At 36.3% G+C, this 14,642-nt stretch overlaps 1 protein-coding gene across 1 annotated transcript; it reads right to left on the bottom strand.

Moving 5' to 3' along the window:
* Nucleotides 1-11,291: 11,291 nt before the first annotated feature.
* On the bottom strand, nucleotides 11,292-14,105 carry LOC114280786 (receptor-like protein EIX2). The gene has a single exon (XM_028223168.2). It carries the CDS (start codon nucleotides 14,103-14,105, stop codon nucleotides 11,292-11,294), a length of 2,814 nt encoding a protein of 937 aa, XP_028078969.1.
* Between the last annotated feature and the right edge of the window lie 537 nt (nucleotides 14,106-14,642).

Raw genomic sequence — 14,642 nt, forward strand, 5'->3', positions numbered from 1 at the left:
AAAAAAATGGATACAAAGCATGATAGTGATAAAAGAAATATGATGGTATACAACTACGGTAAGCATTTAAATAAAAGGGAAAAAAAATGAGGGTTGGAAGACATACATCAAGTGTTACAAATTTGCTCTCGTACAAGAGGATCTGAATGTTCTAATGAACTAATTATTACAAACACAAATGAATGAACTAATTATTACAAATACAAAGTTAAAAGAGACTAATCTAAAGGAATTGAATGAAAGGCGAGGGAATCGCGTGCGCACAAGCAAGAACATCCTCCGAAAACCTCTCTGCTTGTTGCCAGAAATTATCTTGTTTGTAGTTAGAAAACAATTTTGTTTTGATCTCGGGATCTACTCTGTTTTGCTAAAAAAACACCACTGCCGTATAAATAAGGTGGCTGGCCGGCCTGATGAACTGGTCGGCTGTACAAGATGGTGGTTGGCCGGCCACTTCTTCTAGAGAAAGACCTGTTGCAACAGAACTGGAACAGAGCAAAAATAGAGGGTTTCCAAAGGATGTTCATCCTTCCTGTTCCCTCCTGTCATGAAGATTTTCAAGAAAAGAGTAGGTTTGCTTCACAAATCATCAAACATCCCAAGGGTATTTAGATGATGATTAATGAAGCAATGGGACAGAAATCAATGAATACAAAGCTAAGGCAAATTAAGAAGAGGAAGCATTCAAAGAGATAGCATGAAACTTACTCTATCTCATGGAAAATAAGAGTAAGTGAGTACTCAAATTTGAGAATAGGTTTAGAGAAAGCCATTCTTGAAAATAAAGCTTACAAACAACAGATTACATCATTGAGGAAAGCAAAGAAACTTTTATTCCTACTCATGGAACATATATTGAAATCCATTTCCATGTTTCAAAAGGAACTAGAATAGAGTTTCTAATACTTCTGATGAAAGAGCTCTCATATGGCTTCAAAGCAAAAGCAAAAGCTAAAACAAGACTAAACAAATGAATGAAAGCTATGAAAAGTTGTTGTAAGCTCATCTTCCTACTCATGGAATAAGGATGAAACATCCATTTCCATGCTTCAAAGATGGAACTAGAAAAGAGCTCACAATAACTTTGAAGAAGAGAGAGATAAACAAGAATCAAACTAACTACTTAAAGCTTTAAACACACACACACACACACACACACACACACACACACACACACACACACACATATATATATATATATATATATACGGTCCATATTCATACAAAACTATCTAAAATAGTGCTGAAATTGAAGAAAAAGAAGCATGAAGCATGAAGAACACTAAGAGAACATCACTAATGGATAAACCTATGGAAGAGTGGGTAACCCTTCCACCTTCAACAAGGTTTTAAATCACATTTTAAAGCCTAAAAACACTCTGAAAATCAATATATTATGACAAGAAAAGAAGAGCAAAGAGTAAAAAAAAAAAAAAAAAGTGATGAAAGAGAGTTCAAAGATCAACCTCTTGACAAGAGGAAGAGCTTCTTGATTCACAAACTTCAATCCAAGCACCCTCAAGTATCTGAAATAAGGTTCAAAACCTCAGCAAAAAGCTTCAAGTTTTAGCTTCAATGGTGTATCTATAGTCAAGAGGGTAGAGAATGCTTTGTATGCCTTTGGAAATGTTTTCTCACTAAGTTTTCTAACCCTAAACTTAGAGGGGAGGTGCTGTATTTATAGAATTTCAGCTTCTCATGTCAGAAATATCTGCAAAAGAGAATAGCTGGCCAAATCCTATGTATGGGAGTAGTCTGTTGCTGCAAAATATCTGCTTTACTGAACATGGTCGGTCGGCCAAAAAAAAAAAAAGAAAAAAAAAGTGGCCTGCTGGTCAACTTTTGGTCTTGTTGCTCTTTGAGTGGTCAGGCTAGAAAAAACAGGTTTTGGTCTAAATAAGGTGCAAAGTTTGGGTTTGAAGCTCAAAATAGAATTCTTTTGCTGAAGATTTGAAAGATTGTATAGTATAACATTTCATCATTGAGTGTTCGGAATGAAGTGCCTAACTCTTATGGGCAGTCAAAATGGGTGTCCACATTGGCGATCAGCTACTTCAATCACACACCCGCGACATCCCTGATTCAAGACAACTTTACCCCCAACAGGTGACTCTACCATGAGCGGAGATTCTAGTTGTTCACTTTCTAACCCCAAAATGGATGCGAATGTAGATGTTATGAATGAGTGTGATGCTCTAATGTCTATCAACACATTGGCCCAAGTATTGAAAATAAGATATGTACCTCTCATTACTAACGGGCCCAGATGACTGCTTCGATGGGGGTAATGGCATAAACTTGCCCCTCTAGTCCTTACTTGTACCAATCTCCCCTCTAAATGTAAGCCGGTTGGACTGACTGTGCGGAAGTGGCCCCCTGTATCGCCCTAGATGCCTGTCCAGACTGAACTAGCTAATGAGTTTGCCTCTGACTTTGACTTGACTGAAAACCTCCCACTGGTCGGAACCCTAAAGCACTAGTCGTCCTAGCTATCTGTGGATAAGACCTTTTTGTATGACTAGATTGGCCACAGTGATAGCATATGGGTGATTAACCTCCATCCAGTGTCTGGCTCTAAGAACGAGCCAAAGTTTGGCATTGTTGACTACCCCTTTGGGGACATGCAACAGACTTATGGCCTTGCTCACCACACCGATAACAAGTTACTCCACTTTGCTCTGTACTATCCGTACTCTTCCTTAGCCTAGGAATCGATGACACGACCTGTAGAGGTGGTGATTGAAAAGACGACGAACCCCTTGACTTTTTGGATGATCTAGTATCCTCCTGAGACTTTGAAAACCCTTGCCTCTTATGCTGTTGCCTATTTTCTTTAGCCTCCAACATTACTTCCACATGTGCGGCAAACTCTACCAACCTATCATAATCACGAATCATATTTCCCATCACTTTCATCAAGATGCCCTAGCCTCAATCTTTTCTCAAACATTAGGCACCGGCACTCCTTTGTTTCTACTAGGTCAGGTGCTAAACGAGATAGACTAGTAAAGATAGCCTCAAACTCTGCAATGGTATATTCAAATTGTTCAAGCTCCTCAAATTCCCTCCTTAGATGCTCCTTCGCAGTAGGAGAAAGGTATTTCTCCGGGAAGGCATGTGAAAAAGCCTCCCAAGTGTGCTCAAGTCGGCCCTTGGCGTACTTTCACCTTTGGCTTGCGTTCCCCTTCAACTGGTGGGTGGCAAGCAGTACCCGAAGTTCACCCTTACGGATGTCTAAAATCTCGAAAGACTTGGTGATTTGATCTAGCCATTCGTTGGCCTTTAATGGTTTAGTGCCGCCGTAAAATTTGGCAGGGTTAGAGCGGAAAAACTCCTTCTTTAAAAATGAAATCCTAGACTCTCTTTCAATAATCCTAGCCGCTTGTTCGGCTCTAAGAATATCAATGGACTCTCTAAGATCCCCGATCATCTCTCGGGCTAACGCCCCCCATAGTGTCTTGGGCTGATGGAGTGGCCATATTATTTTGACCCACTCATTCTTCTAGATGAGGGATTTCTAGTTGGGTTGGAATGTATCGACCGCCTCGGCGAGGTCTGCCACGACCTCTGCCACATCCAGACATCCTATATAAGAGTAGATGTAAAATAGAATTAATTCATAGTTCACATACTAACACACCACCTCACACATTACTCCCAGTTAAGTCTTGATTTCACTCCAAACACATGGGCACACAAATAATTAGAGCACATACAAGTCATTCTCCTAAGATATCAACTCGTTCTATGACACTCAAAGATTTGCAAGTGGAAGAGGCATTGATCAGGTGCCTTTCCAAAGGGACTTTGATGGTTGCAATGGACACTAGTTATATCCTAGAAACTTGACCCCATACCCAAATAGTCACATAAGCACGTAAACATCCAAGCATGTAAGGCAAAGTGTCCCATCCTAACATGATAAACCTATTATGGCATGAGCCACGTCCCACGAGCTCTAGGTATTCAAACCCGGTTAGCTTTGATACCAATTTGTAATACCCCCAAATTTGAAACTATAAATTATCCAACACAACTGAGATGTACATATAATATTCAACTCAAATTCACAATAAATCCCAAATTTTCTCTTTCTCATTGAACTATAATTCAAAGGTTACAAAATACATATTCAAGCTTTCACAGTTCAAGAAGATAGAGAAAGTCAAACAAATGACCCACGGCTTACAATATTAAATACATGGCCTTCAATGAACAAAAGGGGTCCTTGATCTCAAAACTATATAAACGTTCAACAATTACATTACAAATTCAAAATATCATTGACTTTTAAACAAAAGAGTTGGTTAGCTTCTTTTTTATTAGGGTAGTTGCGATTCACCAAGTCTTGAAATTTGTTAGATAAGAATGAGCAATTTCCCAGTAGAGAATATATTTAACCACGTATATAAACATTTGATTTAAATTATGCATAACCATGTTCCTTTACTTATGGACATTAATTTCCCAACCTCATAACCTAATACACATTATTTCATTTAACTCCACATTTCTCGATCCTCACACAGATGGCCAGTAGGCACCTCAAATATTCCACATTCATCGCCCTCACACGATTAGGCATGTGGACACCTCAACATTCCCATATTTGTCGTCCTCACATGACCGAGCAAGTGGGCACCTCAATACCCCACGCGGGTAAAACCATATCACATAACAAGCAACAATCCAAAAACTCAAATCTCATCTCAACATATATCCAATTTACCCATTAATTCCTCTCTTATTACCCACCAAGACCCATGAACAACAATTAGGGTTTCTGAAGAAATTTAGGGCTTTTCGTTCCAATCCTTAGTTTTCCAAAATTATTGATGTACATTATTTTTAATTAAGAAATAATCAAATCTCCCACAAATCTTAAGACAAAACTTGTTATCACCATTAGTGTGTATATATATATATATATATATCACCCATTCCAAATCACACCTTTATATCATGAGATTAACACATATTCAAACCAAAGCATAGATATACATGGGTAAAAATATTCCTACCTCAAAGGTTGAGAGAAGAGACGAAGACCTAAGGAGTGAGCTTGCGAAATAACACGATCCAATTGGTTCAATGTGTAGCTTATGGCGAGATTAACAACTTTGATAAAAGGACAATGATGGGTTTTTGCTAAAAATGGCTGAAATATAATGCTTTGATGCTAGGTTTCAGAAATAGGTGTTACAGAAAGAAATGTGTGAAAAAGTGAGCTCAAAAAGTGTTTAGATCGAGTTTTAAAACTGCTGTTCTAAACAGATCACTCGAGCGAACTTTTCACGGCTCGAGCAAAGTGCTCAAAAACAAATAGACCGCTCGAGCTAACTTGACACCGCTCGTACTAGGAGCATTGTTTCTACGCTCGAGCGACCACAAATACCATTCAAGTGGTCATGCCTACAACAAGCAAAATACTAGGAGCTTCGCATCACCACTTAAGCGACATATTGACCGCTCGAACGGTCTCCCAGAATAGATTGTTACCCAATTTGTGTTCGTGATACTAGAAATGGAAGTTGATTTCACAGCTTCTTGGTCCACTTCGACAACATCTGAGATTTTCCAAGTGCTTCGACCCAGGGAGGACCAAAGACGAACTTGAAATCTGAGATTTCCGGGTGCTGCAAACCAAATGCGAATGAATAAATCTGATCAGTTCGTGAACTTGACTTTGATTTCAGAGAGAAAAACCAGTTTGCAATACAAGAAACAAGATTGGGATGGCTTCAGATCTCGATTACCAAATCCAGGTTTGTCTTTGACTGTGAAGTCAAATCTATGGCTTCGAATCAACTCGATCAGACTTGTGATGGCAACTTCTGGTGGGACAATCTAGGGTTCACACCCAAGAATTAGGGTTTAGATCCAAAATCAGGTATGTTCATTATTTCTAATTGAAGAACTGTATGTACAACTAGGAACAATTAAGTACAAGATCTATAGCTCTAATACCAAATAATGAAATCCAAATGCAAATGAAGATCAAATTGAGAGAGAGAAGACAAATGCCCCAATTAGGGGTAAAACCCCTAAGGGGTAGAGAGAAACTAAGCTCTACTCCAATCATAATGTATATTCTTTATTTCAAAACTAAGTACAATATTTATATGCAGACTACAATGCACTATCTAGTAACCTATAACTATTGTTATAGGCCTCTTTAATGTCCTTACAGGACGTTTACGTTATATAGTAACGATGTAACATCATCATTACTCTACCCTCCTTTCGAGGTCTGCCTTTCTGCTCTGTCACCTCCTCCATCCCTTCAATGACAAAAAAATGTGTTAAGCATTTGATTTCTGTTAGGGAAGGGAAATATGGAGTATGAAGCCGTTGTCATTTTCGAGTGTAGCATGTGTTAAGCACAGAATGCCGGTAATAGATAGGTCGAACCTAAGAGTGTAAAAATGGCCCGCGGCCCGAAGCTCGCCCGTGACCTGGGGTGGGCTTGGCCCGTTTGGGCTCGGGCTCGAGCCTAGCCCAAGACCCTAGGCCTGGGCGTGGGTCATCATTTTGAAGCCTGACCCGATCTGTGGGCTGGTCCATCGACTCGCTTAAGGCCCACTCAAGGCTCGGCTTGGCCGAGGTCCAGTGTCTTTTTAGTGAAAAATAATAAAATTTTGGTAAAAAAAAGTAGAAATTTGTTCAGGCCAAGCCCAAGCCCGAGCCCAGGCCCACCGGCCTGCCCAAGGCCCGAATACCCCTTGGCCTGGGCCTAATTTTTTGGCTAGTGGCGCGACCTAAATTTTGGTGGGAGCCCACGAGGCTTGACATGGGCCAGGCCGGGCCAAATTTACATCTCTAGTCGAACCTGCCGCAAGCGAATATTGCTCTCATAAAGCTTTAAAAAAGGACTAGGAAGGCTTTTCTCTTAATGCATAGGCCCACCACGATTGAGGTCTTATAGGCCTCTTTAATGTCCTTACAGGACAATTGATTGTATTGTAATCATGTAAATAATGATTACTCCCATATCCTTTATTCGTGTAAAAATGATATGATCAATGAGGCATGCGATTGCATGCCTTACTTCCTTATTTCACTATTAGTAAATTAAGGTAAATCTTGCTAAATACTCTTACGAGGCAAGTGTTTTACACTTACTACTAATTTGGACGGAATGTCTAGCGGTGCACTTTAGTTTACAAACTACAAGAAATTATGTATTTATTTCTAAATAAGATGAGGCAAACAACACATAAAATAGTAAAGTAGAATTTGCCTCTTTTTTTTTGTACTTAAAAAAAAACGTAATAATAATAATGTTAATATAAGAAAATTCGTTCGATGGTCTTTTTTTTTTTAATTTTTAATTTTTAAAAATAGATAGGTTTTTTGGCGTATTGGAAATTTTGAGGCCTTTGAGAATTTTCCCAAAATTTCAGGGCCTTTGCACAATTTTGAGCCCAAAAGCACATGTTTTCAATCCTTATTTGCTGAGCACTAAGGGCTTTCAAGTTCTTTGAGCTGGTGTTCCAAAGCTTGAGAGTAGCATTGGCTCCTATTAGTTCCAGCTCCTTTTTTGCACATTTCTCTTCAAGTTCCTTTATTATTTCAGCTCTCTTCTCCGTTTCTTCTGAAAGAATGCACAATCTCTTTTTCAACTCATCATGGGCACTAAAAAAAAAGGTTCTTTCATTCTCACAAGTGTTGAGTTTGTCAAACAGGGAGGCTTTGTCCATGGTAAGGGTTCCCATTTTTGCTTGAATCCCATCGACTTCTTTCTTCAAGGGATCTTTTTTTTTTCTCACATTTTTTTTTTGGGATAACTTTTTCTTCCTCACGTTTCTTCAGATATGAAGTGAGTACAAAATTTTGGTTTGTGAGATTGCGGCATTCCTTGTACATCTTCTCGTACATTTCCTTAAAATCTTCTTCTTCACTATCAGATTACTCATCATTAGAGTTTTTGCTAAAAGATCAGTGCTAGCAACCAATGCCTTTTCATCCAGGGTTGTATGAAATGCCATGAATGAGCTTCCCTCAACTTTCTATTTATCTATCTCGCTTTCATCATCCCAAGTAATAGCGAGCCCTTTCCTCCTGTTTTTCTTAGAGGGACACTCGAGCAATATGACCAAGACCACCACGTTCATAACATTTAACTTCTTGGAATCTAGAATTAGACTTGTCAGATTTTACAAAATTTTGTAGTTTCTCATTCCCTTTTTCTTTAGAAGTTGAATCATTGAGATTTGACGTTTTCTTTTTCAATTTTTTTTTTTTTTTTGTATTTTTTTGTGAACAATGCCAATATCTCGGATTCAAATACATCATCGACATCAGATTTATTTACATCCTCATGAGAACTTTTGAAAGCTAAAGCATCTTTATGTTTTTTCTTTGAGAGAAGATTTGTCTGGTTAAGATATTATTGGGAATGTTGTTGCTAAAGAAGAGTTTAAGTTGTTTTTGGTTAAGATATTACCTATGCTTCATTGGCTCAATGGTGTAGAATTGCATTATTCTACATTCCTTATCCTGTTTCTCATACGGTTAAGTTGTAGCTTGTTTTCATATAATTTACCAAAGAGCAGTTGCTGTTTTATAAGATAGTGAACAATTTCTTATATACACTTTTAACCCCAACTATTTTGCCATATGGTCTTTTGGTAATTTTATAAACTTATCAATTGATCTCTATTTTCCCTATTTAATTATTCATGGTTTCATATTAAATCAATGAAATATTTAGCTGAAATTTTTATCCAATGAGATTAATAGAAAAATACCGAGGAAAAAGAAGAAGAATATGCTTATAGTTTTTATGGATTTAGAGAAAAAAAAAATTTAAGATGGGGTGTGCTTAGAGATATAATATTGGTGGGTGTTAGAGAAAAAAATATTGACAAAGAGGTTATATTAATGCGATGAAGGGCATGTATAATGGAATTGTGACTACAATTAATTCACTTGCAAGAGAAACAAATGAATTTCTAATTACTTGAAGATTGCACCAAGAGTTAGCCTCAAGTCTGTACCTATTTGCCTTAATTATAGATGAATTGATTAGACACATTTTAGATGTTGTTTTATTATTTATGCTATTTAGATGAATTGATAAGACACATTTTAGATGATGTCTTATGATTTATGCTATTTACAAATGGCATTATCATGGTGGATGAAATTAAAAGAGGAATTAACACTAAATTAGAAATTTAGATAGAATAGAAGCACTTGAGTCGTTAAAAAACATTTTAAAATAAGTAATACTGAAATTGTAAACATTATTCTTAAAGTGATATTTTAAAAAACATTCATACTCACCAAATTTATTCCTAAAGTGATTTGTGTTTTCTTTCCTTCAAATTCCTTGGACACACATTCAAACATAAGCCAAGATAGACACTAAAAAGCATTCCTAGGAGGGCACAAAGCCACACGACCCTGCTCATCCTCATAACCTTACTCTTTAGTATTAAACTCTCCCATTTTGTTATCTTTTAGGCTCACTTTTTGGAGTAACTAGTTCAACCTTGTTGGATCAACTTGTAATTTTTTTCATATACAACAAGGTATATTTATAGGTGTCTTATTGAGTGAACCTTAGAATTCTTACTCAACACTCACAATTTCTTAAGGTTAGGTATTTGCCCTGCTTTTCAATGGTATTAGTCAATAAACAATGGGGCAAATTACGACGGTAGTTCTTGTATTTTGGTCATTGTGAAATTTTAGTCATTGTAATTTTAATTGACTCGATTTTGATCCTAAATTTATGACTTTGTCTCAATTTGGTTCAATTTATTCCAAATCTTAGCCTTTTTTTTTTATTATAGAAAATATGCACATAAGTGTTATGTGTTATATTTTTATGGGTAAAATTATAAACTTACTTAACTCAGTGAGTTAACCTCAACTAATTTAGTGATAATTTTCTTTTAAAAATACTAACAATATTATCAATTGGACCAAATACTCACAAAATTTAAAATGAATAGTCAAAATTGAGCTAATTGTAAGTGTAAGGACCAAAATGACACAAGAGATAAAATATAGGGATTATTGGTGTAATTTGCCCTAAACAATAAGCCAACTAACCAAAAACGAATAAATTAAGTCTATGTAGGCCTATTGTAAAATAATTTAAGCTTATTTCAACTTATTTGAGGCCAAATGCCATCTTCGGCCCTTAAATTTTCACACACACACAAAATCTTTGGCAAGGATTAATCATTAACAAATTAAATAAAAAGTAGTGCAAGTTGAGAAACATACTTGTATATTACTGATGTTACATACTTCTCCTAAATCATTAAAAGCTTTAACACAAGTAAAGATTACTACAATGTGAAGAAAAACATGAATATTTGAACTTATATGTGAATTTGACTGTTGCGCAATAGCTCTTTGTTTTGATAAGGTTTTTCTTTGTGATACCATTACTATATGTATATCATTGTTGGAGCATTTTGCTCAATTCTCAAAATTAAAACTAGAATCTATGGCCTCAATTGGCAAAAATCATAGAATACACCAATAAAAGGAGAATACATATATATGCAAAACACAGTCTATAACATATTCTGGACAATACGATAGTTCACAAATCATTTATTTAAGGAAAGACTTACTTTAGAATATTTTACAAAAGGCACAAAATCATCAAACCCCGTCAACCTATATACTAGAACTACAGAATTATTCAAACTTATTTCTTTCCAACAACTCAAGAAAATCCATAACATGATCTCAATGCTGCTTTCCTTCAAGGGTCCTTTCTCCTGCTGAATATAAGACCTTTTAATGACAGTAAAGCATATAACAAGTATATTAGTGGATGTTAACATGGTTTCTCTGAAATAATGCAACAAATGACTTTTGAAAAATTATTTGAGAAATGTATTTGCACTATTTGAACTAGAAAATAACAAATCTGCATTTGTTTCAATGTTTTTAAGCATGTGACAAAGAATTTTGGCGCTTTTGGTAAAGAAATTAGGTGGAAATTAATCTGTATACTTTACTATATGATCTTGAATGTAACATATGGTTTGATGATAATCTTGACATATCACTACCTCCACTTCAAAATATGAATGGTTATTCTTCAAGTCGTGATGATATTCCAAAATCATTAGCATTGTTATGTTAATGATGGTAAGGAAATAAAAAAAATTCAAAAGATTCATGCAAGAAAAATCATGGGGTATGAAGATGGAAATTTGATGCACACGTTGAAATTATCACAAGACACAGAGGTAATGTATGTACATGATATGAAAGAGAGAGAGAGAGAGAGAGAGAGACGAACCAATTGGGAGAGAAATTCATCTTCCAAATTTTCCTTTGTTGAACTTCCTCCTTAGCTTAGCGAACTTGATTGCTATGGTTACTGATATCCAATTGTAGCTGTTTTCGATGAACTGGAAGTATGCATACCTCCAAGACTTCTTGAAATTCAAAGTGCCACAGACCCCCAAGAACCCAAACAAGAAACCAGGTCCAATACCAGTGTAGAACCACAAAAAATCAGTTTTATCTGCAACTTCACTCTCATCAACATGTTTGTGATCACCATCAGATGATTTATCATTGAGGCAGCTGTTTAGTGGTGCACCACAAAGGCCATCATCGTTGCCTATGTAAATGGAAGGATCGTCAAGAGTTCGAAGTTGATTTCCCGTTGGTATTCTCCCTGATAAATTATTGAATGACATGTTCAAATGACCTAGGTAGCTTAAACTAGACAGACTTGGAGGAATGGGGCCAGAAAGTTTGTTTTGAGACAAATCAAGAGATTCCAATTGTGTCAAATTGCCAATATTATTGGGGATCCTTCCTTTTAGATGATTTCCAGATAAATTCAAGTTGAGCAACCCAGAAAGATCCATTAACTCTTCTGGAATCTCTCCAACAATGCCATTGTTCGAAAGGTCCATGGAGATGAGAAATTGGAGTGTCTTGGTGTATTCCAGTTCTCTTCCTTTCATTGAATCCAAAATGTTCTCTTCATAATAATAATCTGGTTCTGTTCCAGTTGGATACCCATGATCTAATGCAACCATGCCAGTGAAGTTGCCAAAACAACGAGGGATATTTCCCGTTATGTTATTTTGTGCCAAGTTCAACAATTGCAAATTTTGGAGGTGACAGAGTTGCCGAGGAATATCACCATAGAAATTATTTGATTGAAGATTGAGAAATTTAAGATTGATTAGGTTATATCCAATCCATGGAGGGATATTATCAGTGAACACATTTTCACCTAGATCAATGATGAAAAGAAATGTCAAATTCTGTAAGGACAAAGGAAGCTTCCCATGAAACTTATTGTTACGCAAGTGCAAGGAAGTGAGAAATTGTAGGGAACCCAATGAACTTGGAATTTCACCATATAGACTATTATTCGTCAAATCTAGCACCGACAATTGATCCAACTGCCCCAAGCAAGGAGGAATTTTTCCTGATAACTGATTGTTTGAGAAATCAATAACAGTTATACTCTTTGCCTTGCACAAAGACATTGGAATGACACCAGTCAAATGGTTATTTGAGAGAACAAGAAACATCAACCTCATCGTTGCATTATCATCACTCATAGTAATAGGTCCTGAAAGCAAGTTGTTGAAGAGATCTAAGGAATAAACATGTGAAGAAAGCGGTGCTAGTGGGCCCTCAAATCTGTTAGAACTCAATAGTAACCATTTATCAGGAGCACTATATCTATATTTACATTTTTGAAATATTGGCACCTTTCCTTTGATCTCGTTGTTGGAAAGATCCAAGTACATAATGCCACAATAAATACTCTCAAACCAATCAGGAATGACATCTGAGATGCTTGCATTAGACATGTCTAACTGTGTAACATTTTTTTGTGTTTTGAGCCATTGAGGAAATTGGGGTCCTACTTTGATGGATGACAATTGTATGACTTGGAGTTGAAAGGGAGGAACCCATTGGGAGGTCACATTCAAAACTAATGAATTTGAATGCAAGTACAATTCATTTAAACTCTTGAGTTTGGCAAAGTGAAGTTCAAATACGGTGCTAACAAATGCATTGTTTGACAAATCTAGATATTCTAGTTTTGAAAGTTGTCCAAGACTAATTGGAATGCTCCCATTCAATTGATTATCTCCAGTACCTAACACTCTCAAATATGATAGTGTTCCGAGTGATGATGGCAGTGGACCACAAAATGAATTGCTTCCAATACTAAGCCTCTCTAGATTCTTAAACTCTCCCAAATAGTTTGAAAGCTTTCCAGTGAATGTGTTATTGGACAAATCCAATACACGCAAGTTGCAGAGGCTCCTCATGGAGTTTGGTATTTCACCTTCAAACACATTCAAAGAGAGGTCAAGCTCTGTAAGTTGTGTCATATTTCCCATCTCACTCGGAATTGGACCTTGAAGATAATTTGCACTCAACCTGAGGATGGAAAGAGAAGCAAGATTCCCAAGGCAATGGGGGATTGCACCTCTATGGCTTGTAATACTAAGATCTATATGGACAAGACTGCTCAGGTTACACAAAGAATACAACATTGAATCATTGAAGTCGTTAATTGAAAGGTCAAGGACTGTGAGAGAGGTCAACCTTCCAAGTGTATCACGAATTGGACCACGTAAATAATTATTGCTAAGGTTGAGATATTGCAACCTTGAAAGATTTCCCAGATGATGAGGAATCGTTTCATTGAAAATTGACCAAGAGAGGTCAAGGTATCTCAAGCTTTTCAAAGATCCTAAGGAATTAGAAATTTGCATATCGTTCATGCTCAAGTCTAGGTAATACAAATGATTTAAATCGAGTAAGGAAGGACTTATCTGACCACCCAATTGGTTCATTTCGAAATTTGGATAAATTGGATCTGGAATTGGATTATGCAGATCAAGCTTCACAACATGGCCTGTTTTCTTGCTGCAACCAACTCCCTTCCACATGCAACAGTCCTTTCCAACCCACGAGGATAAACGGTTTGCATAATCTGTGAGATTTCCTTTGAATTTCATAAGAGCTTCTCGCTCACTCGCTATGCAACTCACATTTGAATTTGTATTACTACAAATTAACTCAAGTCTTTCAATGAAAAAAAGAGCAAATAACATCACAAGAGCACTAGAGGTTGTGCCCATAGCTTCTGAGTGTGGAATGTAATTTGAAGATAGTGTTAAAAGATTAGAGTTTTATAAACTATATAAGAAGACTTGGGTTTTGGAAAGTCTCAAGTCATGAGCACCTAGTTATAATTAGAATACATTTATGTCCAAGTCAAGTCATAAGTGGACGACCTAGTTATAATTAGTATACATTTATGTTCAAGTCAAGTCATAAGTAGATGTCCATTCTGTCTTCTTGGGTAGAAACTCTTGTCTCTAGTCTTTGGTGTGTCAGATTCATATTGGACAATGAGCAATGATAGAATTATCAAATAATTTATCAAAAAAATTATCAAATACTCACATAAGGTGTGAGATAATGGCACCAAAAAAATACATTTATGTCAGTTACATATTGTACAAGTCTTTTTTGCAAGTAAATTTAATGGTGTTAGAATTACACATAAATCTAAAAATTAATAAAATATTAATGTAAGGTATATAAATTTAAAAATTAATAAAATATTTAAATAATAAATACATTTATATGGCCGGCCATTCCGTCTTCTTCAA

The sequence above is a fragment of the Camellia sinensis genome, chromosome 11, assembly GCF_055761805.1.
Source record: "Camellia sinensis isolate YWXY chromosome 11, ASM5576180v1, whole genome shotgun sequence".
NCBI classification, from domain to species: Eukaryota; Viridiplantae; Streptophyta; class Magnoliopsida; order Ericales; family Theaceae; genus Camellia; species Camellia sinensis.